This window comes from Portunus trituberculatus, chromosome 44 (genome assembly GCF_017591435.1).
Source record: "Portunus trituberculatus isolate SZX2019 chromosome 44, ASM1759143v1, whole genome shotgun sequence".
NCBI lineage: Eukaryota > Metazoa > Arthropoda > Malacostraca > Decapoda > Portunidae > Portunus > Portunus trituberculatus.
The window spans coordinates 28,788,588-28,816,087 of NC_059298.1; the positions used below are offsets into that span (position 1 = coordinate 28,788,588).

The 27,500-nt window shown below is 41.4% G+C and overlaps 1 protein-coding gene across 1 annotated transcript in view; it reads right to left on the bottom strand.

The window, feature by feature from the left end:
- The window catches only part of LOC123518844, a 200,089-nt gene that overhangs the window by 88,680 nt on the left and 83,909 nt on the right, over positions 1 to 27,500 (bottom strand). The window contains 3 exon segments of the mRNA XM_045279883.1: positions 14,421 to 14,501; positions 15,969 to 16,122; positions 22,066 to 22,235. Coding sequence (XP_045135818.1) covers positions 14,421 to 14,501; positions 15,969 to 16,122; positions 22,066 to 22,235 — 405 coding nt within the window.

Below are 27,500 nucleotides of genomic sequence, written 5' to 3' on the forward strand. Positions count from 1 at the left end.
ACCACTACTACTACTACTACTACTGCTACTACTACTACTACTACTACTACTACTACTACTACTACTACTACTGCTACTACTGCTACTGCTACTACTACTACTACTACTACTACTACTACTACTACTACTACTACCTCTACCACTACTACCACTACTACTATCATTACTACCACTACTACTTCTTCTACCACTACTACAACAACTACTACTACTACTACTACTACTATCACTACTGCTATTATTACTTCTGCTACTACTACTTCTACTGCTACTATTACTACTACTACTGCTAGTGGTGCTACCACTCTACTACTAGTACTACTACTACTACGAGTACTACTACTACTACTACTACTGCTACTTCTTCATGTATTATTTTTTGAGCAGTGGTGATTTTCTTTTGTTTTTATATCTTTTTTTTTTTTGCCCTGAAGAGTTTGTCTTTTCTTGTCTCTTTTGTCCAGCCAACAAGAGCCACTTAACTACCTCTTTATTGGGAAAACATGCCTGGTAGAAAAGTTCGGGAGGTCATCAATACTTATGGTAAATTCAAGAGTAGTTTCAATAATTCTTCCTTCTTAAGATTGAATTTCGTATAAAGTTTGCATGAAAAATATATAATGTTTTTAAAAATTACCTAAAATATCTAACATCTTTCAGTTGATCTTTACTGGCGCATGCATTGTAGAATAAGTACTGAGGACATTTTGAAAAGATCCAAGCATTATTTTTCTGAATGTTTGTTTGTGATAACATAACATGGCTTTCATAACTATATTATCATTGTTTTTATTATCATCAATTTGCTCCTCTAGGTACATTAGGAGCTTGCACTTTGGAGGCCAATGGGTTCTCAGGTGCTAAAGTTGGAGTCCTGGCCACGGTGCGAGGGTGTGAAGATTATTCAATTTGGGTAACGACTCCGAAATTATTAACCCAAAGGCTCTGTTGTTTGTTCTCATAGACGAAGAAAACAGCAAATAAGAACAGAAAAAAATATTATCATTATTATATTCATTAGAGAGCATCCACTCTGGGTAAATGTTCTGAAATTATTAATCCAAAGCCACTGATGTTTTCCTCACAGACGAAAAAAGCAGTACATGAGAACAGAAAAAATATCATTATTATAGTTATAAAAGCCATGTTATATTACCATAAAAATCCGTTCACGAAAATACTGTAGTTAGAAGGATTTTTTAAAATTTCCTCAGTACATTTTCTACGATGCATGCAGAATTTTAAAAAGATCCTTCTAACTGCAATATTTTCCTGAATGGCTTTTTAACATTTACAGTATTATAGAACACTTTCACGACACACTGCCACTGTTTCAAAAGGTTCTAGTTGAAGGTACACGGGTTCCACTATTCTAGAACACTTTCACGACACGCTGCCACTGTTTCAAAAGGTTCTAGTTGAAGGTACACGGTTTTTTTTAGGGCGTTTTGATGGTTGCAGGACAAACTAACATAAATAGCTTTTTATGATAACATAACATGCCTTTTATAACTACAATAATGATAATATTTTCTCGGATCTCATTCACTGCTTCCCTCCGTCTGTGAGCAAAACATCAGTGTCTTTGGATTGATAATTTCAGAGCCTTTACCTGAAGTGGACGCTCTTTAATAAATATAATAATGTTAGTATTTTTTTTCGGTTCGGTGCTCTCTTCGTCTATGAGAACAAACAACAGAGATTTTGGGTTAATAATTTCGGAGTCGTTACCCAGATTGAATACTCTTCCCACCCTCGCACTGTACCAGGACTCTAACTTTAGCGCTTGAGAACCCATCGGCCTCCAAAGTGCACGGTCCTAATGTACCTAGACGCGCACAATGATGATAATAACAATGATAATAGCAACAACAAAAACAACAACAATAACAACAACAATATTTTTCTCTCTTATTTTCTTTACTTGCTATGACTTGATCTTAATTAATCTGGTGGTATGGCTATGAGATTTTTCCATGTGGTTTTTCAGTAAGACGTGAAGCCTCAAGTTACCAGCAGGACTTCACAACACAATCATCATCTCTCTCTGTATCTTCACCTGATATTTGAACATCTTCCTATTGAAACCGTGCAAACAATCTGATTCCTCTTTCTACTCCAATAATCCAGCGCTCTTTTTGTGAAGCAGTTTCTTGTTATCTCATATCCTTATGCACAAATTATTACTTTATCCTCATCACTCGTATGTTATAAAATGTCCTAATGATTTCCTTCTGTGATGCAACGCCCCTCCTTTCCCTACATGCTACTCTCTAAAGCAAAGACATTTATCCCATTATTTTTGGCTAACACTCTCGGACCTGCTCGGAGACGGTCATTTAACTGGGCGTCTTTGTTTAGCTTTTGTTGCATTTGGACGGATTTCTACTCTTACATACAAAAAATTCTCAAACCTTACTTTTCTAATGGAGCACCAGTGATAAATCTTGGACTCTGACTGCGCACTAAGTCTACATACGAGTATAGCCAGTGCAGTGTGAATTTATCCATGGAAATTAGTCGGCGCACATTGGGGCAAAGTTGCGAGGCACAGTTAGAGAATCACAGCTCTAAGGTTCCTATTCTTAAACACTTCCACGACGCACCGCCACCATTTGAAAAGATTCTAGTTGAAGGTACATGGGTTTCTTAAGGTCGTTTTAACATTTGCACTATTCTAGAACACTTTGAAGACACACTGCCAGTATTTCAAAAGGTTCTAGTTGCAGGTACACGGGTTTCTTTAGGATGTTTAAACGGTTCCACTATTTTAGAACACATTCACGAAACACTGTCAGTATTGAATAAAAGGTTCTAGTTGCAGGTACACGGGTTTCTTTAGGGTGTTTAAACAGTTCCACTATTTTAGAACACATTCACGAAACACACTGCTAGTATTGCAAAAAGGTTCTAGTTGCAGGTACACTGGTTTCTTTACGGCATTTAAACGGTTCCACTATTTTAGAACACTTTCACGACACACTGCTATTATTTCAAAAGGTTCCAGTTGAAGGCGCATGGGTTTTATTTAGGGTGTTTTAACGGTTGCATTATTCTAGAACACTATCACGACACACTGCCACTGTTTCAAAAGGTTCTAGTTGAAGGTACACGGGTTTCTTTAGGGTGTTTTGATGGTTGTAGTGACAAACTTACATGACTTCTGCGTTATCAAAAGAAAATACTCTCTTCAGAACCCGACCAGTCATTTCTGTGGCCCTGGAAAACAGTCGTGGTGAGAGAGTAAAGTGTTTCTGAATACAACCCTAAACCCTTCATTACCTTCCACACATTCAACATTTTGATGCCGCCATGCGTGCTTTGGGGTCTGAGGGGTCTCCAAGCGCACGGGTTTGAATCCTCTCCACGGTCCGAGTGTAGGTTGGGCTTCCTCACTCGGGGCAACGGTTTCCTAGTGGGTGGGCTTTCAGGAAGGAGGTACCCTAAAAAGTATCGTCTTTAGCCTATAAATCCCCGTGAAAAGCCCACATGGTAAAAAGAAATAGGTCTGATATTGGAAGCTTTCTATGACGCCAACCTCATTTTCATAACTCACGCCTTGGCTACACACCATCAACCGTAAGACATTTTTCATTTCCGAAGTCTTGAGATCAAAGGTTAATAATTATTCATTTTCTTGAAGCGTATGGGATTTGTAGGCCTAAATTGTCAGGTAGCAAAAGAATTATGGCCGTAACTACTTTTATCTTCACGGACAAGCGAGTATTGCGTTCTCATTCACAAGACAAAAAATAGATGAAAGGATGGATATTACTTTATTTTCATGTCCTTCTCATACTTTTCCCTTTATTTATCAGAAAGTTTGGCATAGTGAGAGATAGAGAGAGAGAGAGAGAGAGAGAGAGAGAGAGAGAGAGAGAGAGAGAGAGAGAGAGAGAGAGAGAGAGAGAGAGAGAGAGAGAGAGAGAGAGAGAGAGAGAGAGAGAGAGAGAGAGAGAGAGAGAGAGAGAGAGAGAGAGAGAGAGAGAGAGAGAGAGAGAGAGAGAGAGAGAGAGAGAGAGAGAGAGAGAGAGAGAGAGAGAGAGAGAGAGAGAGAGAGAGAGAGAGAGAGAGAGAGAGAGAGAGAGAGCGGGGGGGGAAAGGGAGGAAGGAGACGCTCAATATGCCGCTTCTCAAGAGTTCATTACAGGAGAAGATTACAGAAAGTTGGCCAATTGAATTAAGTTCCGAGGTGTCTTGAAGGCGTTCCAGGACAGCACCACCTACCACCTGCCACCAGCCACTTGCCACCTTTTTTTTTTTTTAGGTTAAGGCCTAAAGCGCCTGTAGGCACACTTGAAGAATGTATTGGAAGCGCTGTTCAGCTTCCGCCCATTAGTGACGCAGGCAATTTTATTTATTTACCTACCACCAGCCACCTGCTATGCCACCTACTTCCTCACTGATAAAACAACTCGACACTTGATATAGCAGTTTTTTTTTACGTAAGAATAGGGCTGGCCGAGAAAAGAAATGTCCAGTGGAGTGCCATTCCTCAAAAGAGAAGGGAAAACGGAGAAAAGTGTCTCGAAACCTCACTTCGAGATGACAACAAAATCATGTCTGGAAAGAAGGAAATAAAGAAGGGAAATACAGAAGCAGGCAAGAAGTTTAATAATTCAACAGAAAAAGAAATTAAACAAGAAAAGACGACTGGGCAGAATAAAGAAGAGAGAAACAAGGTCATCTGCAGGAAGGTCGAGGGAGGAGGGAAGGCATGCAGTTAACAAGGTCAGGAGCACAGTTAGCACAAAAATAGTGATAAGGGATAGCAAGACATGCAACGCAGCGGGGATCACGAAGAAACTGAAGAGGAACTGATAAGACGAAGTATTTCTCATTCCACTCTGTCTAATAGAGAGGTATGAGTGAAACATGGATGACTAAAGAACCTGTATAAAGTTAGCAGCTGTAGAGATGAAAAAAAGGCAGATATGACTCAGAACACTTAGCTTCAAATAGGTTGTTTAAGCTAAAGAAGATGTTAAGGTTTCAGTTTAAATTATCAAAAATATAAAAACCGATGATTTATTTTTATGTGTAAGAAGGGGACAGCAGAGTTTTACTGAAAAGGAGGGGATAGTTACACGGAAGGCTGTGTCGAAGTGCTAGATGGGAGAATTAAACTTTTCAAACGTTGCATAATTTTAGTTTGCTCTTCCCTAATCAAAAAAATCAAAGAGATCAGGTTAAGTTTTTAGGACCTTGTAAGACAAATGTTTGGATGAGAATGATACGTAGAAATTGATGTTTCATGGGTGACTAATGGATCCTTGCAGCTTTATTTCACGTTCCTATTCATTCACCAGCAACCAAACAGGTGTCAGCTAGTCTTCTAACAATAGCCACGTAAGAAAGACAATTAGCGTTCGGGTCACTACAATACTAACCAGAGTAACGATCACGCTGTCATCCTTAGTAATGTGAAACCCTCTGGAGCCTTCCCGTCCAAACAAGTGTCAGCGAGCCTTCTACTAACAATCACGTAAGAAAGACAATGAGCGTTTGGGTCACTATAATACTAACCAGAGTAACGATCACGCTGTCATCCTTAGTAATGTGAAACCCTCTGGAGCCTTCCGTCCAAACAAGTGTCAGCGAGCCTTCTACTAACAATCACGTAAGAAAGACAATGAGCGTTTGGGTCACTACAATACTAACCAGTCACGATCACGCTGCCATCCTTAGCAATGTGAAGCCCTCTGGAGCCTTCCCGTCATCGTTCTTTCCTCCCCTCATTCCTTCTCCTAGCTTGTGTGTGACTCAGAACAGTTCACAGATAAAGCTATCACGTCACCTCACGGATTAAATGGACTACAATTAGGTTTCCTCTTTTTCTTATCTTTATGGGACGGAACACAGCACTATCTCTCTGCCTTTGCCTTTGTCTTTGCCCATCTGTCTTCCTGTATTCTTCATTCCTTTCTCTCTATAGATTTTCTTTCACAATTTTTTTTTTTACCCTTCCTACGAAACACACTCACAGAGACTATATTAAAGGAAAACCATATTTTTTTTTTGAGAGTATTTGCGACATTCACGAGCTTCCAGTAAGATCTCATTCATTTCTCTCAGTGGGTCTACTTCATTTACCTGCCACGTCTTTCCCAGGCTATGAAACTATTCAAGAGAGTGCGCTACAAAAATAAGCGTGTTTGAAGTTGTAGCTGGTAAAAAGTCATCTAGCGGTGAAAGTGTTGAAATGCTTTGGTTCAAGGTGTGTGATGAGAAGGTAATCAAGGTGTTTGCTCCCTTATCAATTTTGCACGCAGGTGGGCGGCATGGCAGGTGGCGGTGACACGTCTTAACTACCCCGACGCTGCGGTGTGAATAAGTCAGGTCTAAAAACACTAAAGTCATGATATATTCTCCATGAAATTAGACTTTTAATGGAATGTCCAGATTTTCTAAAGACTCCAGAGTGGTGGTGGTTATGGTGGCAATGATGGTGATGGTGATTACTTATTAGATTATTATATTTTTAAGTAAGTAGGACTCTGGGCAAGGAAACAAAAAGTCTAAGGAACACGTATTGAAGGTTCCAGTTCCCAAAAAGTCATGAATCCCTTCTGTACTCTGACGCTTTTCCATATTCATTCTGCTTGCTATTTGGTGATTCTATACAGCTTCAGAAACTTATGTGGGGGACTGAAATAGCAGATTGTGGCCATTAATCTTCTGACCTCCAGAGACCCTTCTTAATGCAAATAATATCGTGTAATCATACCCAAAAAAGAAGGTAGAAATGCGTCTCAGTACTGAAGGGGTAAAAAAAAAGAATGATCCAAAATATGATAATGACATAAAGATGATGATGATGATGATGATGATGATGATGATGACGATGATGATAATGATAGAAACATGAAAACAAGAAAATAAGAAGCTACACGGTCTAAATGTGGCGGTCCTTTATATAAACGGTGCTTTGTTTCCACCTATCATGCTCTATTTGTTCAGTCATCTTTTAAAGCTTCCCTAAGATCAAAAAAGATAAATAAAGAAAGCTGCAAGAATAATAACGGCTTATGGTGGCCTTGATGATGGCAATGATGACGGTGACAATGATGATGAGAAGAAAAGGATGATAAATAAAGTTCTATTGGTCAGAAATCGGGAGAGAACAAGAAATAACGGATTGAAGCCCCTCTGTACTGAGACGCATTTTTACCACGAGTCTGGGTATCAAAAGACGATCTTATTTACATTAGAAAAGGTCTACGGAGTTCAGAATATTAATGGCTACAATCTTCACTATTTTAATCCCTAGCATGAATTTCTGAAGCTGTATAAAATCATTCAGTAGCAAGCAGAATGAATATGAAAAAGCGCGTCATACTCGTAGCACTGAAGGAGTTAAGCTTGAAAGAGCCAGTCTTCCTTCACTACTTAATCCAGCCAAAACTCCCTCCCACACACTTCCACACTACTTTTGTTATGGTGATTCTCTGCGTCGTGAAAAAAAGTTTGATAGAAAAGCGAAACTGGTAAAAAAAAAAAAAAAAACGTCTCTGCTTTGGTTCTGGTGATTCTCTGTGTCGTGAAAAAAGTTAAAAAAATGCGAAACTGATGAAAAAAAAAAAACGTCTCTTATATAGTCTCGGCAAGGAAAGAGAATGAAAACGGAAGCTCCATAGATTAGCGAAATGAATAAATTGTTTTAGTGATAAGAGATATAAACTTCCAAATACTGCGGAACTGATGCACAAACTTCTTATTTATGGTCTCGTTAATAAATAAGGATGACATACGCTTGATAGGTTAGACAAATAAGTAGACAATTCCAGTAATAAGAGATAAGAAGTTCCAAATAATGCAAAAATAATGCACAAACTTTTCTTTTATGGTCTGGCTAAGGAAAGAGAATGAACAGATGAGAGAAATAAGTGGATTAGAGAGGTGGTGAGAAAACACACACAAAGCAAGACTTCTTTATATCTAATTCAATAGTGAATTTTCGTCGAGAGAGAGAGAGAGAGAGAGAGAGAGAGAGAGAGAGAGAGAGAGAGAGAGAGAGAGAGAGAGAGAGAGAGAGAGAGAGAGAGAGAGAGAGAGAGAGAGAGAGAGAGAGAGAGAGAGAGAGAGAGAGAGAGAGAGAGAGAGAGAGAGAGAGAGAGAGAGAGAGAGAGAGAGAGAGAGAGAGAGAGTCAAACTGTGGTGAGATAGCTGTTTGTATGGTCATCCTGTTTGTTCCCTGATCCACACACGAAATATTAATAAAAAAATATCCTATGCTTTCTCACCACCACAACTCACTCATAAGTTGAAGTTAACCCCTACAGTACTGGGACGCTTTTTTTACCATGAGTTTTGTGTATGATTAGACCATTCTATTGACATTAGGAAGGATCTACGAAAGTCAGAAGAATAATGGCCACAGCTTTCACCATTTCAATTCCACCCATAATTTCTAAAGCTGTATAAAATCATCAAATATTAACCACAAGGAATATGAAAACGCGTACGAGCGCCCAAGTCACGCAGGTCTCTAGCGAATCTTGGTCCTCATTGGGGAAGAAATGAACTCGATGGCTTCTCCTCACGTAAAAGTTAGCAGCAAAGTTAATCAGAGTTATATCAAGCAGATTGAAAAACTTTGGCCAACATTGCAGTTCATCATTCAAGATCCTCACCCATCATGAGAAGTATTTATTTTTTCCTTCCAGCCATTTAGTACTACACACAACTATCAACCATTTCAATATCGTTAGTTCATCTTAAGGTACATTAGCATTGGACGAGGAACTGTGAAGGTGATTGGCAATGAGAGAAAGAGAGGAGATTAGTAGAGAGAGAGAGAGAGAGAGAGAGAGAGAGAGAGAGAGAGAGAGAGAGAGAGAGAGAGAGAGAGAGAGAGAGAGAGAGAGAGAGAGAGAGAGAGAGAGAGAGAGAGAGAGGGCTGCATGCAGGAGGATGGTGGTAACCAGCAAGTGGGCCTTAAAAAAGTGGGAGGAAAGCCTGCGCCGGAAACTGTGTGGCACTGGCGTAGGAAACAAAACTTGGTGGTCTCTTGTTAAGGACAAACAAGGAACTGGCCACCAAGAATCCATCCCTCCCCTCAGCAAGCAGGACGGTACTGTCGCCACCAGCAGTAAGGAGAGGGCACAGTTGCTGGCTTCCTTGTTTGCTGGAAAAATGAAGGTCGGGAATCCACAGCAGCCACCGCCTCAGCTGGTCCAGCAATGTGAGAAGACTGTCACCATGGTGGAGGTGACGCATCAGCAGGTGAAGCGATTATTGCGGGGCTGGACACACAGAAAGCCACCGGCCCTGATGACATCAGCCCGCACCTGCTGAAGCGATGCTCCCAGGAACTGGCTGCCCCTCTCACCCAAGTCTTCACAACTTGTGTACGGGAAAACGTCTGGCCTTCAGTGTGGAAGGAGGCTCGAGTAGTTCCTGTACACAAAAAGCTCCAGGACGGACCCAAAAAACTACAGACCCATATCCCTGTTGTCAGTGGTGGGTAAAGTGTTTGAGAGGGTCGTGGCAGAGGTGGTGTGTAGCCATCTCAAGGACAATGCCCTCCTCTCAGACCAACAGTTTGGGTTCAGACCTGGAAGGTCAACCTCCGACCTAATGATGCTTCTCACCAGGCATTGGCAGGACGCCCTCGACGACGGCAAGGACACTATAGTGGTTGCTTTGGACATAGCAGGAGCTTTTGATAAAGTATGGCACAACGGATTACTAGAAAAGCTTCGTGCTAAAGGCATCCAGGGTGGCTTGCTACGACTCTTGGGAAATTACCTGCAGGACAGAAGCCTCAAGGTGGTTGTCAACGGGCAAACATCTGAGTCCCTGCCTGTGGAGGCATCAGTGCCACAGGGTTCAATTCTTGGCCCACTCCTGTGGAATATCTACGTGGATGATCTTCTCCAGCTACTGCCAGGAGTCATGGCCTATGCTGATGACTGCACCCTCTCCTATACCTATCCACGCCAGGACAGTGGGCGGGCTGCTGAGGCCATCAATCAGCAGCTACGAGTGATAAAGGAGTGGGGTGCTCGCTGGCAAGTGACATTCGCGCCGGAGAAGACACAAGCAATGGTTGTCTCTCGGTCCCCAGCCGCCATGGCAGCAATGGCAGGAAAGTTGTCTTTTGGCGCTGCTGCTCTCCCACTCCAAGATGACGTCAAGATACTTGGAGTGGAGGTGGATCGAGGGCTGAGGTTTGACAGGCATGTCAAAACCATTGCCAAGAAAGCCTCTCACAGGATCTCCGCTCTCAGAAGGATCGCCAGTTTCCTCGACAGGAAGGGAGACTGCTGCTGTACAAGGCACAGGTGCGGCCCCACCTTGAATACGCAGCTCTCTCCTGGATGTCCTGTGCCGCCACACACAGAAGGAGACTGGACAGCATCCAACGCCGCGCCATACGGCTAGTAGATGCTGCACTACCACCTCACCCAGAGCCTGAGCGTCCCCTTGATTCACTGGAACACCGCAGAGACGTGGCGGCGATCGTAGTGTTCCATAAGGCACAGGTGCAAAGAGTGCCACATCTGGCAGGGCTGCGTCATCCTCTAAGAGTCACCGCACGGAGCACGAGAACGGTGCTCAATGGTGGTGACGCCGTAGAGGTGCCGCGATCCCACGGGTGTCAGCATCAACGCACCTTCGCAGGACGCGTCTCCAGGATGTGGAACTTGTTCACGGCCGCGGTGCCTCACGTCCAGGAGATGAACACTCACAGTGTCAAACTGATGGCACATAAGTGGAGACAGACACTGCGAGTAATAAAAAAACATCATAAATAAACTTGAAGCAAAATCTGTAGAAAAACAACAACAACAACAACGGAAATAACAAAGAACAAAGAAGATAAATCAAGGCAGTTTGTTGAAAAATACCAGCTGGAAAACAATAAAGCCAACAACCAAGAGGTATGAAACTATTTACCGTACTGGGAAAGGATTAGGAAAAGATAACAAGAACAAAAATAAATACAAAAAACAGGTAAATCTTCATACAAAGCAAGAGGAAACGGAACTAAGGATGATAAAAGGGATTTGGTGAACTGAAAATAATTATCAAAAGGCACAATAATTACGTGCTTCAGGGAAAAAAAAGTAAAGGAGAGTAGGAAAATACAAGGGTAAGTAGGAAAATATCAGGGTCACAACAAACACGAGGGAAGTCAGTACACAGAAAGGAGCTTATCAGAATACAACAAGAGCGACATGCGAGGCTTTCAGAGGCGGTGATACTGTTTGGCCTTGAGGCGAGACAGGAACGTAAATCCCCAACCACACACGCGACGCCCAATGGTACACACACACACACACACACACACACACACACACACAAACGAATTCCTTTGTTGTACACGGATCGATCAGGACGTATGTGTGTGTGTGTGTGTGTGTGTGTGTGTGTGTGTGTGTGTGTGTGTGTGTGTGGTTGGCTGAGTATTGTTCAAATGTTATACAGTGCTCCCCTTCCACCTACTATTGCCACCGAGTTATTATGGTAAAAAAGACATGGCGCCATTTAAAAAAGAAATTAATATGCTTTTTCTTTCAGTTACTAATCCCTTCAGCACTGGGACGTATCTTTATCTTCAGTTTTGTGCACGATTAGACCATTTTCTTGACATCAGGAAGGGTCTGTGGAGGTCAAAAGATTAATGGCCAAGGTCTTTAATATTTTGATCCCCCACATAAGTTTCTGAAGCTGTATAAAGTCACTAAATAGTAATGAGAGTGAATATGGAAACGCGTCATGGTACTAAAGGGGTTAAACAGAAACCTGGGCGTAAAAAATTCTTATCTACATAGTCTTTTTTTTCTGCTTTATTTACTTCCTCTGCCTGTAAAAGTAAAAGAGAAAAAATGAATGTACGAGTATTCTTTTCACTTATTAAACAGAAAATTTGAGTCTTAAAATCTCGTGTCTCCTTAGTCTTATTTCCTATTTTATTTACTTCCTCTTCAGCAAAAGTAAAGAGGGAAGAAATAGTTAAGGGAAGCTGTAGATATCATTCAAACCTACCAATTTCAAACCTTCAAACATAGCGATACACGTACATCCACCATTCAAGCCTATCTAGATCTGTGTAATCTTTTAAAGCTCCCTTCCGACTCGGAACTAAAAATACCTGGTCACTGAGTCTATTCCAGCCACAAGCCACAAGCAAAACCAAAATGTACTGACCCATAAGGTGAAGCCGATAATTCCCACGACATTGCCATATATCACTTATTACTTCAAGGAAAACAGAGTAACAGTTCTTCATTTAACGAGGAACTGTTACTCTGCTTTATTTGGAGTAGTGGCAGCGTCGTAGGGATTATCGGCCTCACCTTATTGGTCAGTACATTTTGACTTTGATATAGTGAATCCTAAAAAAAACTTACAAGAGAAGAAAGAAATAGTGAACGAAATGAGGAAAGAGAGAGATAGTCAGTGGAAGAACTTGTTGAAAGGAGCAGAGCAACAAGATAGAAACATTAGGGAAGCGCTGATATAAAGGCAAAGATTCTCGAACTAAACCTGACCTCACCTCCTATAAATGTTCAGAGCTCTCGAATAAACTATCAAAGTAAAAGAGGTCACAGCTGAAGTAAAGGCAGAGTAAGTGTGACGAAATGATTTGTCTTTTATGAAGCAGTCCTCTGTGGTTGGCGGCCTTTTATTACTTGGTATATATTACACAACACGAATTTGGCTCATCACTTCAGGGCTTTTATCATACGCCACTTAAATAATGTTAGTAAGAAAGTGACTTAGGAAAGTGACTATTCTTGACTATATTTCTTCTTTAGTGTGTAGTTGTGCTGGTTTTTGAAGTCTGTGTCAGTGTGTGTGTGTGTGTGTGTGTGTGTGTTCAGGGAAAAAAATCTTGTTTGGTTGCGATGTTCCAGGTGATAGTCAATGTTCCTGTCCGTTTATCTGTCTGTCTGTCTCTGTATTCTTTATATCCTCCTCTCCACCCAACTCTCTCTCTCTCTCTCTCTCTCTCTCTCTCTCTCTCTCTCTCTCTCTCACACACACACACACACACACACACACACACACACACACACACACACACACACACACACACACACACACACACATATAAGCTTGGCAACTCAAGAGCATATTTACAAACAGAACACAAATAATTGAATTTAGGACTAAATAAATCGAAATATTAATTAGAAACATATATATATATATATATATATATATATATATATATATATATATATATATATATATATATATATATATATATATATATATATATATATATATATATATATATATATATTGAAGTCAACAGCGAGGTCTGCATTATTCTTTTGTACAGCGTATTTTGTGTTTTTCGCACAAGGGCGCGTTCGTCCGGTTTTAGTTGGTGGAGTAGTGTGCCAAAGTCCATTTTCTCTTTGATAGGGTTGTAGATGTGAAGCCAATGTACCTCGAGTTTAGGTGACTGCAGTCACCAACAGTGCATGTGTTGGTACGACGTTCACTTCTTGCAGGGAGTTTGTCGGAGAAGACAGCTATTCTTCATGATGAGGCTTGCGGTTTTTCTGGTCTTGTAGTAAATGATGACTTGGAGTTTAGTGTCTGTGTTGATGGGCGAGACGTTGTTGTGAACAACAACGTCTCGCCCATCAACACAGACACTAAACTCCAAGTCATCATTTACTACAAGACCAGAAAACCGCAAGCCTCATCATGAAGAATAGCTGTCTTCCTCCGACAAACTCCCTGCAAGAAGTGAACGTCGTGTACCAACACACATGCACTGTTGGTGACTGCAGTCACCTAAACTCGAGGTACATTGGCTTCACATCTACAACCCTATCAAAGAGAATTACAGCACACCTACAAGACGGCGCTATAAGACGACACTACATGAATGAACACGGCATCATCCTGAAGCGACATCACATGGAAAGCAACACCACCATCCTAGTTAAAGAAAACGACATAAGAAGACTCAAGATGACGGAAGCAGTACATATCTACTCAGAAAACCTACCATCAACATACAACAGCAGCCAGAATCATCGTTACCATCCCAGCGACAGCCACACGGAGCTGTAGCCGGCTGCTCATTGGCCGCTTCAGACGAAACTCGATCCGCGCTCTGACTGGCTACTTGACGCGACTACCTGCTTCCGCCGCCCATATAAGCCCGCATCCTCACAAGTTGCACTCACTTCTCTCCTGAAGATGGTCTGATCAAGACCGAAAGACGTCTAGAGAACGAACGCGCCCTTGTGCGAAAAACACAAAATACGCTGTACAAAAAGAATAATGCAGACCTCGCTGTTGACTTCAATAGTACATGCATTCAAAATGGTCTACTCCCGAAATATATATATATATATATATATATATATATATATATATATATATATATATATATATATATATATATATATGTATATGAGAGAGAGAGAGAGAGACAGGGTACTCACGGTGGAAGGCCCAGGCCTGGAGAGCATCGGAGGCCGTCCATCCACAAGGGGACAGGCCGAAGTCGCAGCTCCCGAGTGTGACTGTGGGACAGAGGTCAGAGGGAGCAAGTTTTTCAAACTTTCTCAGTGACGTTGTTTGCTTGGATAGTTTTTGAACAATAGAGAACATACACAGTTACAGGATGAGGGTTTTCTTTTCTTAGCTACATAAAGATTTTTCAGATGCTGCACTAAAAGAAATGTCCACAAAGTTGTTAATAAGTATTTTTGTTAGAAAATATAAAAGATTTTCATGCAAAGAAACGATTAATATAGAGATATTTATCTTCTGTAATACAAATTTAACGTTTTTCTTTCTAAGTGTGTCTTGTTATTAAGAATCCTTCGCTGTAATCACATATCTTACGGCTTGTTTATCAGAGACATGTTACAAACTCGTTGTTACAAAAACTAGGGTTTTTAGTGTTCTGTATCTCATATTTATATTCTTTCTTCAAGTTTCATAACAAAAGTAAGCAATTTTCTAAGTTTACTTTTTATGCCAGTATCTCTATAATGTTACTAGACAAAAACATTACCGTACTTTCAGAGTTTCATTTTATATTAGTTGTGTTATAAGGTTCAGGACAAAAGCGTTATCATTTTTCCCTATTTGCGTCATGTCAATGATGTATTAGATCTCATGATAATGAAGACTTTAATGTTTTCAATGTTCTCTCTTCCGCCTTTGTTCCAATAGATCTTTGAATGGCTAACTAAACGTCAACAGTTTAAATATCAGAAAAAGAACTCTTGCAACAGGAGAATACAAAAAGGCCCTGGTACCTTCTACTGTTTCCGACATGCGGTGCAAAAAAAGTGCGAGAATACTCGTAAATAGCGAATTCTTGATGTCTGAAGTTAGACAAAGCACTAATGCCTCATTCTGCTCCAATTTATAGCGAGCATTTATAAATTGTTGAAAACTATTAAACCCTCGGGACAAGAGATTAGACAAGTTATCAGTTTCCTCTGTTATACTTTCTAGTTAAGAGGCACAAAATATAATGAATTCTTGCAGAAGGAAATTGGAAAAAGCAAGGGTAACATCTGCTTACAATCTGGTGAAATAAAATTAAATCTTGTAAATGGAGGTTAGATGGATGAAACCCCAATATTTTCTACTATTTCTTAGACGCAGTGTGACAGAAAAACAGTGAATCATTGCAGCTAGAAACCGGATCAAGCAACAACAATAAAAAAAAGACTTTACAACTGATCTTAACCCCTGCAATACTGAGGCACATTTTTACCATGATTTGTGGGTATGATTAGACGATTTTATTTACATTAAGAAGGATCTATGAAGGTCAGAAGATTAATGGTCTTCACTATTCTAATCCCCACATAAGTTTTTGAATCTATATAAGATCACCAAATAATAAGCAAAAAGAAAATGAAAACGCGTTCTGGTACTGAAGGGGTTAAACACACGAATATTGAGTATAGTACGAGAACATTGATATCTTGCAATGAAAAACAGGACGAGAGAAGACTTGCGTTACTTACAGGCGGCGTACTTGATGAGGAAGTAGCCATCGTTGTGCTGCGAGTCACTGCTGAAGAAGAGGCTGACGGAGGGATCGGGATGCAGTTCAAAGAGACGTCCTGTGGAAGAGTCTGGATCCCTGGCTATCTTGAGGTCCTTCTCGCCATCCTTCACCTGCACGTAAATGTACAAGCAGAGTGATTAGCCATTTTATTGCGATATAAAGGTACGTATCTTTGAAACACTACATTACTTGCAAAACCTCTCTACAGACATCAACAGTAAAGAAAAAAGATCAGGTATATATATATATTTTTTTTCATTTTCGAGCCAGCATAAATTTTAGATGTGACTGTGTGAGGAAAGAATTGTCTAAGAGAGGTTTATGGTAAAGGAAATGTGTCCCAGAAAGCTGTAAATTGATCGACTAATTGACTGCCTGATTACCTTAAGCCCTTCAATACTGAGACGCATTTTTAGCTTTATTTTAGGCATGATTAGACGAGTTTTATTGACATTAGGAAGGGTCTATGGATGTCAAAAGACTAATGGCCACAGTCTTCACTTTTAATCGTCACATGAGTTTCTGAAGCTGTATAAAATCACCAAATAGTTAGTAAAATGAATATGGAAACGTGTCGTGGTATTTAATGGGCTAGAGTGTTACTGTTTGCATGCCCAGTCTTCACTTTTTTAATCCCGCACATGGGTTTCTGAAGCGGTATAAAATCACAAAATAGTTAGGAGAATGAATATAGAAACGCCTCTTGGTACACAGTGGGTAAAAGCGCTACTGTTTGCATAAATGAGTGTTGACATCTCTTTCTCTTGGATCTTCTGTCTCTTCGGGAATCGCAGTATGAAAGATATTTTATTGCTGTTGTTTTTTCCTTGGACGATCTTCCCAATACATGTAAAAACGAGTCATGGGGGACAATATAAAGATCTTCATTGTGTAGATCATGCGACTAGAATTTGATAGGAAAAGTTTAACCAAAGCGAACTGAGTGTTGAGAGTTTGTCGATACTTCTATTGTGAGTGTACATCCGATGGTTTACACACACACACACACACACACACACACACGTACTTGAAACCGCGTAGTGTAGTGGTTAGCACGCTCGACTCACAATCGAGAGGGCCGGGTTCGAGTCCCGGCGCGGCGAGGCAAATGGGCAAGCCTCTTAATGTGTAGCTCCTGTTCACCTAGCAGTAAATAGGTATGGGATGTAACTCGAGGGGTTGTGGCCTCGCTTTCCCGGTGTGTGTTGTGTGTTGTGGTCTCAGTCCTACCCGAAGATCGGTCTATGAGCTCTGAGCTCGCTCCGTAATGGGGAAGACTGGCTGGGCGACCAGCAGGCGACCGAGGTGAATTACACACACACACACACACACACACACACACGATATGATATAACATTTCTTTGTCTCGGTGGGTTTATCAACATTTCAACAATCAAATATAATTTTTCCAAGCAATACAACAATCTATTACAGCACATCGTGTGTGATTCACTGTTTGATCTGCTGCAGTCTCTGACGAGACAGCCAGACGTTACCCTACGGAACGAGCTCAGATCTCATTATTTCCGATCTTCGGATAGGCCTGAGACCAGGCACACACCACACACCGGGACAACAAGGTCACAACTCCTCGATTTACATCCCGCACCTACTCACTGCTAGGTGAACAGGGACTACACGTGAAAGGAGACACACAAATATCTCCACCCTGCCGGGGAATCGAACCCCGGTCCTCTGGCTTGTGAAGCCAGCGCTCTAACCACTGAGCTACCGGGCCGTGTGTGTGTGTGTGTGTGTGTGTGTGTGTGTGTGTGTGTGTGTGTGTGTGTGTGTGTGTGTGTGTGTGTGTGTGTGTGTGTGTGTGTGTGTGTGTGGGTGGGTGGGTGTTGGTGTGAGATCAGGTAATTCTTCACGTATCTGTCTCTTTGCTTGGATGTCAGCGTGATAAATGAATACCCAGATAGTAGTAGTAGTTGTAGTAGTAGAAGTAGAAGTATTATTATTATTATTATTATTATTATTATTATTATTATTATTAGTAGTAGTAGTAGTAGTAGTAATAGTAGTGATAAAAGTAGTAGTAGTAGTAATAATAATAGTAGTAGTAATACTGGCAGTAGTAGTAATAGTAGTATTGGTAATAGTAAAAGTAGTAGGAATAGTAGTAGTAATAGTAGTAGGGGAGGCGGTGGCGTAGTGGATAACGAGGTGCGCATTGGATCGGGCAGACGTCAAAGGGTTGGTTCGAATCCAACCACGTGCCGCCTTGAAACTTTGTCATTTGTCGAGTGCTTTAAAGTTATCTACATGTCACCATGATACCCAAGTTCTAAATAGGTGTAATTGCCTTACACCAAAGATACGCTTGGATGGTGATATGGGCCCTAATATAGGTACCACTATAAATAAAATTGTCTGCGCCGCTAGTGGGTGGAAGCTGGACAGCGCTTCCCATACTCTTCAAGCTTACTTACAGGCACTATAGGCTACAACAACAACAACAAAAAAAATAGTAATAATAAAAGTGGACCTGGAAACTACAAAATGTAATAATTCTAACACACACACACACACACACACACACAAATACAGGCAATCAGCACCTTTAATTAATCACAGGTGTTGACGCAAAGGATTAGCGAGGCACACACACAGCGACACAACACACACCCGTCACCGCAGCGGACCACAGGCCTCTATTACTGCACCCCTAACTCCAGTCCCCTGCCGCGCGAGTATAGCCCGTCTTTCTTTCCTCTGACACCGGGTGATGGTGGTAGTGATGGTAATGTGGTCGTGGGTTTTGGTTCTCTTCTTCCTCCTCCTTTCCCTCCTCTTCCTCCTCCTCCTATTGTTATTACTATTATTATTTTTCCTATATAGAGGGGCACCGGCCAAAGGCAACACAACATTAATGAAAACTGAGGTACTGGTCCCCCAAAATAGAATCAAAAGTGGAGTCATAAATTAAAAGATAGATAATCTTTTACTCCACTACTACTACTGCTACTGATACTGCTGCTGCCACTTCAGTAACAATTACAAAAACAATAACAACAACAACAACTACTACTAATAATAATAATAATACCACTGCTACACATACTACTGTTACTACTACTACTACTACTATTGCTGCTGCTGCTGCTACTACTACTTCTACTACTGCTTCTACTATTACTACAACTATACTACTTCCATACTATCACAACTGTTCTCACTATTATTATTACTAGCACTATTATTATTACTACTATCAATACTGCTGCTACTGCTACTAATACAACTACGATTACTACCATCATTACCACCACTACCACCATCACCACCACCATCACCACCAACACCATCATAAATTACCTCACATACAAGATATTGTACACTGACATTCCACTTAATTTATACTTTTACTGAAACACACCAATAAAAACACAACTCTTTAATTCTATCAAGCCTCCATTTATCTACCTGCACAGAGCAACTTATCTAATTTTCAGCCTTTCCTTTCCCCTTTCCCAATCTCCCTTTACCTTTTCCTTCCTCGTCTGACCCTTGCCGCCGCCGTGACCCGGTCTGGCTGCGGTGAACTGAGAGGCCCCACGTCAGGTCATTCCAGTAAATGCTTCGAGTCACATCCAGTAATGCGTTCTAATGGAAGCTCCCATTGTCGTTAATATGACCTGTCCTTCCCTCCCTCCCTCCCTTTCCTGCACTTCTTCTCTCTCTAAATCTATTCCCCACTTATTCAATCTCTCCTTCTTTCCCTCTCCTACACTCCTCGATCTATTTCTATCCTTCCTCCATCCTTCACTCCTACACCTTTCTCCCTTTTCTTCTTTCTCTCTACCTTTTTCCATCTCTCACTCCTCCCTCGTGCTCCAGCCCATTGCCTCAATTATTCCTTCACTGGTCCGTATGAAAGCATTATCTAAGTCTTGTACCATCCAGGACGTCTATTCTGCTCGACTGCCTGAATCACGCACTCCATTTCCCATACTGCCTTCATATTCTTGATAGTCTCAGCGTCTCATCTCGACTATTCTTAGCAGGGTTCTGGTGAAGGTTATGTCTGGTTTTCATGAGCTTTTTTGTTCTATTAGTCTTGTGAAGAAAATATAATTCGCGCGTCAAGAACGGGCTAAAACATTCATTACACCAATAATCTCTGTAGCTTTTCAATTTTCAACATAGTCTTGGTAATAGAACAAAACTCTTCATAACACGCGTTTAACTGTTACCAATACTGAGTATACAGGATGACATGAGACAGAAAGGACTAGATACTATTATGGCAGATGACAGAGAAAATGGGAGGCGATTCATGAAAAGCAACGGTCTCATATAGGAAAGAGTTAACACAAACTGGCGACGACGAGGAACAAGGCAGAATGAACGTTATACAAGCTTGCCTCATACGTACTAACTGTATAGGTTCTTCCTCTTTTGCCATATCTAAATCATCTTCCTGTAAAATCGCTGCTCATTCCAAACGTCTGCAAGAAACTCTGGAAAGATATCATATCGCTGCCTTCGTCTCTTTCATCTGCTATCTCAGTCTCATTACCACCTTCCGCTTTTAACATCTCAAAGTTGTCTTTCTGTAACATTACTGTGCATGCATTAGTAAGGAACTCTGCATGATAACCTCTTTCATCTGTTGTGTTCAGTCCCTTTGTATTAGAGAGATAGAAAAATACTTGGGTATTTGAATGATTGACCGACTAGCTTCATGACTGACTGACTTGTACTGTCGGACTGACTGAAGGACTGACTGACTGACTAGCTGACTAATAGAAGAATAAATGACGGAGTGAGTCAATGGCTGAATTGACTGGTTGACTGATCGAGTGACTTACTGATTGACTAACTGACAGAATATATGAATGAGGGAATGAATGGATGGCTAACTGACTAACTGACTGACAACAAATGATTGATAGATTGACTGACTGACCGACTTACTGGTTGGATGGATGACTGACTGAATGACTGAATGTATGACTAATTAACATACTGACTGACAATGAATGAATGAACGACTAACTGAGTGAGTGGTTCAAGGATCTCCTCTATGAGTGCCACACCAGCCTGGGTCAATGGCATCGGAAAAAATAAGGAAAATTGAATTCCATAGGATACCGATAATAAATGCAATTAATGACGCAATAATGAGAGTTAAAATATTTGCGACATATTTCAGAGTGTGGCGCGGCAATGTTAAGCGGTGAATTAGGTTACAATTAAATTAGCAGAGACAGAAGCATTACGCGGCTCAGTAGGCGGCGCAAATAGACAATATATCTAAACAGTTCTGCCGCTAATACTCGATACAATCTTTTTTTTTTTTTTTTGTGGATGCGAGAACTACACTGGAATACAAAGCACGTTTTCTTAATAGTCTGGTTTAATAGAACGTAAGTTGGTACAATGAAAGTCAGGGATGCTGCAAGAAGCCATCAGGACAATATATGGTAGTATAAAACATGGCTATCTGTTCACCTGTTATTTCATATATACAAATCTATTTAATCTTTCATTATAGTTCCATGCTAATTCGTCAGAACCAACCTGATTACGGAGTCAATGCCATTTATTTATTGCTTTATTTGAGAGCCATTTTCTTTCAATTTCCTTCTAGAATATGATCGTATAAAGCATGAATCCGTTATTCTTTGCCATACCCTGATTACTGACACTATGGATCTCATTAATTTTCCCTTTATTTCAATCCCTAATGCTGCTTGCAGACACACTTCTATCGGCTCTCTTAACGTACACCTCCTTAAAAAATGAAACATTACCTTTTTTTTATGGATGAGTGGCTCTGGCCAAGAAAAAAAGGCCAGTGAGGTGCAAATACCGAAGGAAATAGTCAAAAAGATTGTCTGAAATTGATGAAGTGTTTTGAATCATCTTGAAAGAATATGGGTCACAGGAAAAGTGAAAAACACAAGCAGGCAGAAAGTTTCCACAGTTTGCTAGAAATATACCTTTATCAGCTCTCCTCCTGTCATACTGTAGGTCTCTAGGAAGAAATATTATTGGAATTTGTGGCCCAACATAAACACTGCACAGCCACCTGCACAGCTTACCTGCAGCGCGTCTCCAGCGTCCAGCTTGAGCCGCGTGACCAGCAGGTGCAGCAGGTGACCTGGGGGCGGGGTCAGCTTCCACTGGCAAGTGACATTGGACCCGTACGTGTCAGGGTAGTACGGACTCTTAACCTGACCTGACCCGTGTACCAGGACCTCCCCGCCACACTCTGTAATGCAAAACGAAAGGTCACCGTTAGTGCACACACACACACACACACACACACACACACACACACACACACACACACACACAGTTAACACACGCCCGGTAGCTCAGTGGTTAGAGCGCTGGCTTCACAAGCCAGAGGACCGGGGTTCGATTCTCCGGCCGGGTGGAGATATTTGGGTGTGTCTCCTTTCACGTGTAGCCCCTGTTCACCTAGCAGTGAGTAGGTACGGGATGTAAATCGAGGAGTTGTGACCTTGTTGTCCCGGTGTGTGTTGTGTGCCTGGTCTCAGGCCTATCCGAAGATCGGAAATAATGAGCTCTGAGCTCGTTCCGTAGGGTAACGTCTGGCTGTCTCGTCAGAGACTGCAGCAGATCAAACAGTGAAACACACACACACACACACACACACGCGTAGTGTAGTGGTTAGCACGCTCGACTCACAATCGAGAAGGTCCGGGTTCAAGTCCCGTAGGCGGCGAGGCAAATGGGCAAGACTCTTAATGTGTAGCCCTGTTCACCTAGCAGTAAATAGGTACGGGATGTAACTCGGGGGGGTTGTGGCCTCGCTTTCCCGGTGTGGGGAGTGTGTGTTGCGGTCTCAATCCTACCCAAAGATCGGCCTATGAGCTTTGAGCTCGCTCCGTAATGGGGAAGACTGGCTGGGTTACCAGCAGGCGACCGTGGTGGTGAATTACACACACACACACACACACACACACACACACACACACACAGCTTTTTGCCATTAGTAACATAAATAATCGTTCCAGTTAATGCTTCGTTCTCGCTACAACAAGATCTTCTTCTTCTTCTGCAGCTGCTCCCATGTTCATATGGGGTCGCTGTTCCTCACTAGTCTTCTCCACAAGGCTCTGTCCCCAAACTCCTCTCCACTCAATCCTCTCTCCCTCAGGTCCTCTCCAATACGATCCTTCCATCTTTTCTTTGGCCTGCCACGTCGTCTTCTTCCCTCCACTTCCATATCCAATATCCTTCTGGCTACAACAAGATCTCAATGGTATAAATCAACGCGTCCAAACGAGAGAGATAGTACCGCGAGGGGCGGGTCTATGTCAACAAGGGAGGGAGGAACAAAGAAATGACCCGGGAAAACAGTGACCTCCTCAGCAACGACACATTCACGACGAAGTTACTCCCGTATTCAGAAATGCCTTCGCCTCTCACTACGACAATATTGCCAGGCCACAGAGACAACTAGCCGGGATTTTCAAGACAGTTTCTCCTTTTAATAAACTAGAAATCTTACCAATCTATCACCGAAACTATAAAAATACTCTCAGAAACACGAGCGCCTTCAACTAGAGCCTTTGGAAAGCAGTGATGGTGAGAGAGCAAAGCGTTTCAGAATACAGGCCTTAGTGTCGAGGGAGCAGGGAGGTCATCACGAGGTAGCCAGACAGATGAGCAGGACTGGTCACGGATAACAGCAGGCAATCTGGAGCTAAGAATAACCAGTCTCCACGTGTCCACCAACGCTGCCAGCACAAGGGAACACAAAGGAAGAGCAAAAAACAACCAGATCTTTTCTCTCTTACTTGTTTGTTGTTCACTCCTGTTTAATGTGAAATGTGTTTTGTTTATTTAAGATTGGAGAACTGGCCAAGGGTAACAACAAAGATAAAAAGGCCTACTCAGTCACCAGTCTCCATAATGATCCGATAGAATTAGCTAAAGGACAAAGATAAATGTCATTAAACCTCCCTCTTGAATGAAGTCAAGTCGTAGGAAGTTGGAAATACAGACACAGGCAGGAAGTTCCAGAGTTTACCAGAGAAAGGTATGAATGATTGAGAGCACTGGTTAACTCTTGCATTAGAAAGTTGGACAGAATGAGAAGAAGAAGGAAGTCTTGTGCAGCGAGGCCGGAGGAAGAGGGAAGGCATACAGTTAGCAAGATCAAAATAGAAGTTAGCATGAAAATAACGGTAAAAGAGAGATTGGACGGTAAATAAAGAGCACAGCAAAACACAGAGAAAGAGAGAATAGAAGCAGAGTTGTTGCTATGATGTTTGGTGTAAAGTGAGAGAGGTAACATTGTAAACGAGGAACACAAGGCAGCATAAAGAAAAAAACAAACAGCAGAAGATTTTTTGGTTTACATGGCCTATACGAGTACAATAAGAGGGACATAGGGATAGCAAAGATGCCTCCTCTCCAATACAGAAGGAGGAAGAAAAGAAACAACATGAGAAGGAAGAGGAGGAGGAAGAAGAGAGGCAAGAAAAGAGTAAGATGGCGGGACGCCATCTTTCTCTTTTCTTTTCTTGTCTGAATAACAGACAGACTGGCAGAGGACAAGACACGTAGGCAAACAACAGGACAGAGAGATAAGACAAATAACATAATAGACAGATGCACTGGTGACATGCTAGGCAGGCAACAAAACGCAGATACGTGCCAGAGAGATGATCGAACGCACAGCAAGATAGACAGATGAAAAAGACACACACACACACACACACACACACACACACACACACACACACACACACACACACACACACACACACACACACACATGGCAGGACAGAAAGATGAGGAGAACATGTAAGAGAGCAAGCAGGTGAAAGGAGGAGATTGGTAACTGAACAGGTGGTGAAATCCTTGGAGGTTCTCAAATGCCTCTCTGGTGTTTCAGATATTAAGGGTGGAAGCTTAAAATAGATCTGAACCCAAATATTTATGAAAGAAAGTGAGAGGTGACGAAAGATAAGAAGGAGGTGGTACAACAGATAAGAGCAAACACACACACACACACACACACACACACACACACACACACACACACACACAACAGTCTGATAGAGAGGGAAGAAAAGAAGGAGGTGGTACAACAGATAAGAGCACACACCACACACACACACACACACACACACACACACACACACACACACACACACACACACACACACACACACACACACACACACACCCCGGTCAGATATGGTATGGGTGCATCGGATAACGGAGGATTATCAAAGGAAAAGCGAACCAATAAATGAAAAAAAAGCTGGAAAAATAGTAACAGAGGATTTGCGTGGCTGGTTCAGGAAAAGCTGGCAGGATTCAGCCGTGGATTGGAGGCAAAATACTTCACTGTCTGATCTGATTTGTGTTGGTGCGCGAGATAGGAAGCGATCAAACACACACACACACACACACACACACACACACACACACACACACACACACACACACACACACACACACACACACACACACACACACACACACACACATACACAGTTTCATACACAAAAGATCAGTGAAATATATTGTCAGAAGAAGCTGAATGCGTGTCATAAACTAGTTCTACAATCAAAGAGAAATATTATAAAGGTGTATTGAAAAATGGGAACAGAAATTTGACTCAGTGCTGTAAAATGAATGTAGTGTATGTCAGGTCACACACACAAAAAAAAAAAAAAAATAAAAAGTAAAATAACTAATATGAATAAGTGAATAAAATCAGAAGTGAAGGCTTTTTAACCCCTTCAGTATTGGAACGCATTTTTACCTTGAGATTTATGTACGATTAGACCATTTTATTGACATTAGGAAGTGTCTATGGAGGTCAAAATATTGATGGCCAGAGTCTTCACACGAATTTCTGAAGCACCAAATAGTATCCAGAATGAATATGGAAGCACGTCATGGTACTGAAAGGGTTAAATAACGTAAAAATATCAGGAAATCTGCTTCAGTTTCCCTATTGCAATTGCTGACCTTCATAATGATAGACAGATTCCTCTAGAGATGCCCTTCTATAAGTAACTCTTGTTTCCAGGTGACTAACACGTACTAATCTCATCTGAACACACATAAGAACATAATCGAAGTCGTACGGAGCCAGCAGAAACATGTGGTTGTCCTCACATAAAACATCAATACCAAATACCAGTACTCTCAGTCATTCATATCTTTTTCTTGCAAACTCTGGAACTCCTTGCCTGCTTCTGTATTTCAATCTTCCTATGACTTGACTTAAGAGGGAGATTTCAGGACATTTTACCCTATTTCTTTTTCTCTTGCAAACTTTGGAGCTCCCTGCCTGCTTCTGAATTTCAAACTTCCTATGACTTGACTTAATTTAAGAAGGAGATTTCAGGATATTTAACCCTATTTTTTTTTCTCGGACCTGCAAGGGGTCTAGGAACTAAGTAGGCCTTTTTAATTCGTAGTATGTTAATCTGGGCCGACTTTCCTCTATTACATAAATAAAATATATCTCTTATCTATGCCGATAAATCCAGTCATTTGCACTTGGAAAATATAAAATGGTAGCAAATATAGGTGAATGAACGTTTATATAGAGACTCTAAACACGTTGGTACTTTCTTCATCCACCGTTAACCCGTTAAGTACTAAAACACATTTTTACCTTGAGTTTTGTGTACGATTAGACCATTTTTATTGACATTAAGAATGGTCTATTGAGGTGAGAAGATTAATGGCTACAGTCTTTACTATTCTAATCCCCACATAAGTTCCTGAAGGTGTAGAAAATTTACCAAATTGTCACCAGAATGAATATGGAAACGCGTCATGGTACTGAAGATGTTCATGGTAGAAATGACCCAAATTAAACAAGAGTTATGATGGTGAGAAAAACACACAAGTTTTAATTCATTCTAGCCTTTCTCGCTACTACACTCTACGAAATGTCAGGAATTCAGTAAGAAAGAACGTATAGAATTTAAACTAGCGCGTGAAAACAGAACTTTGCAAAAACCTCGAAGACAAAATTGCACAAGATAAATCACACTAAGCTTAATGTGGATAAATCGAGAAACACGATTCGTTCAGACATTCGGGGAGAGAAACAGAACAATTGGCTCATTTGTCAATTAGTGTGAATTTAACGTGAGAGAGAGAGAGAGAGAGAGAGAGAGAGAGAGAGAGAGAGAGAGAGAGAGAGAGAGAGAGAGAGAGAGAGAGAGAGAGAGAGAGAGAGATTGTTGTGTCTTTGTTCTCGTTCTCCTCCTCCTCCTCCTCCTCTCCTCCTCTCTTCCTCCTCCTCCTCCTCCTCCTCCTCCTCCTCCTCCTCCTCCTCCTCCTCCTCCTCCTCCTCCTCCTCCTCCTCCTCCTCCTCCTCCTCCTCAACTCTACCACTACAGACTAATGAACGAAAAAAGGGAAAGTTTGTGATTGGAAAAAAATATTATGCCAAACCAGACGAGATTATATATATAGAGAGAGAGAGAGAGAGAGAGAGAGAGAGAGAGAGAGAGAGAGAGAGAGA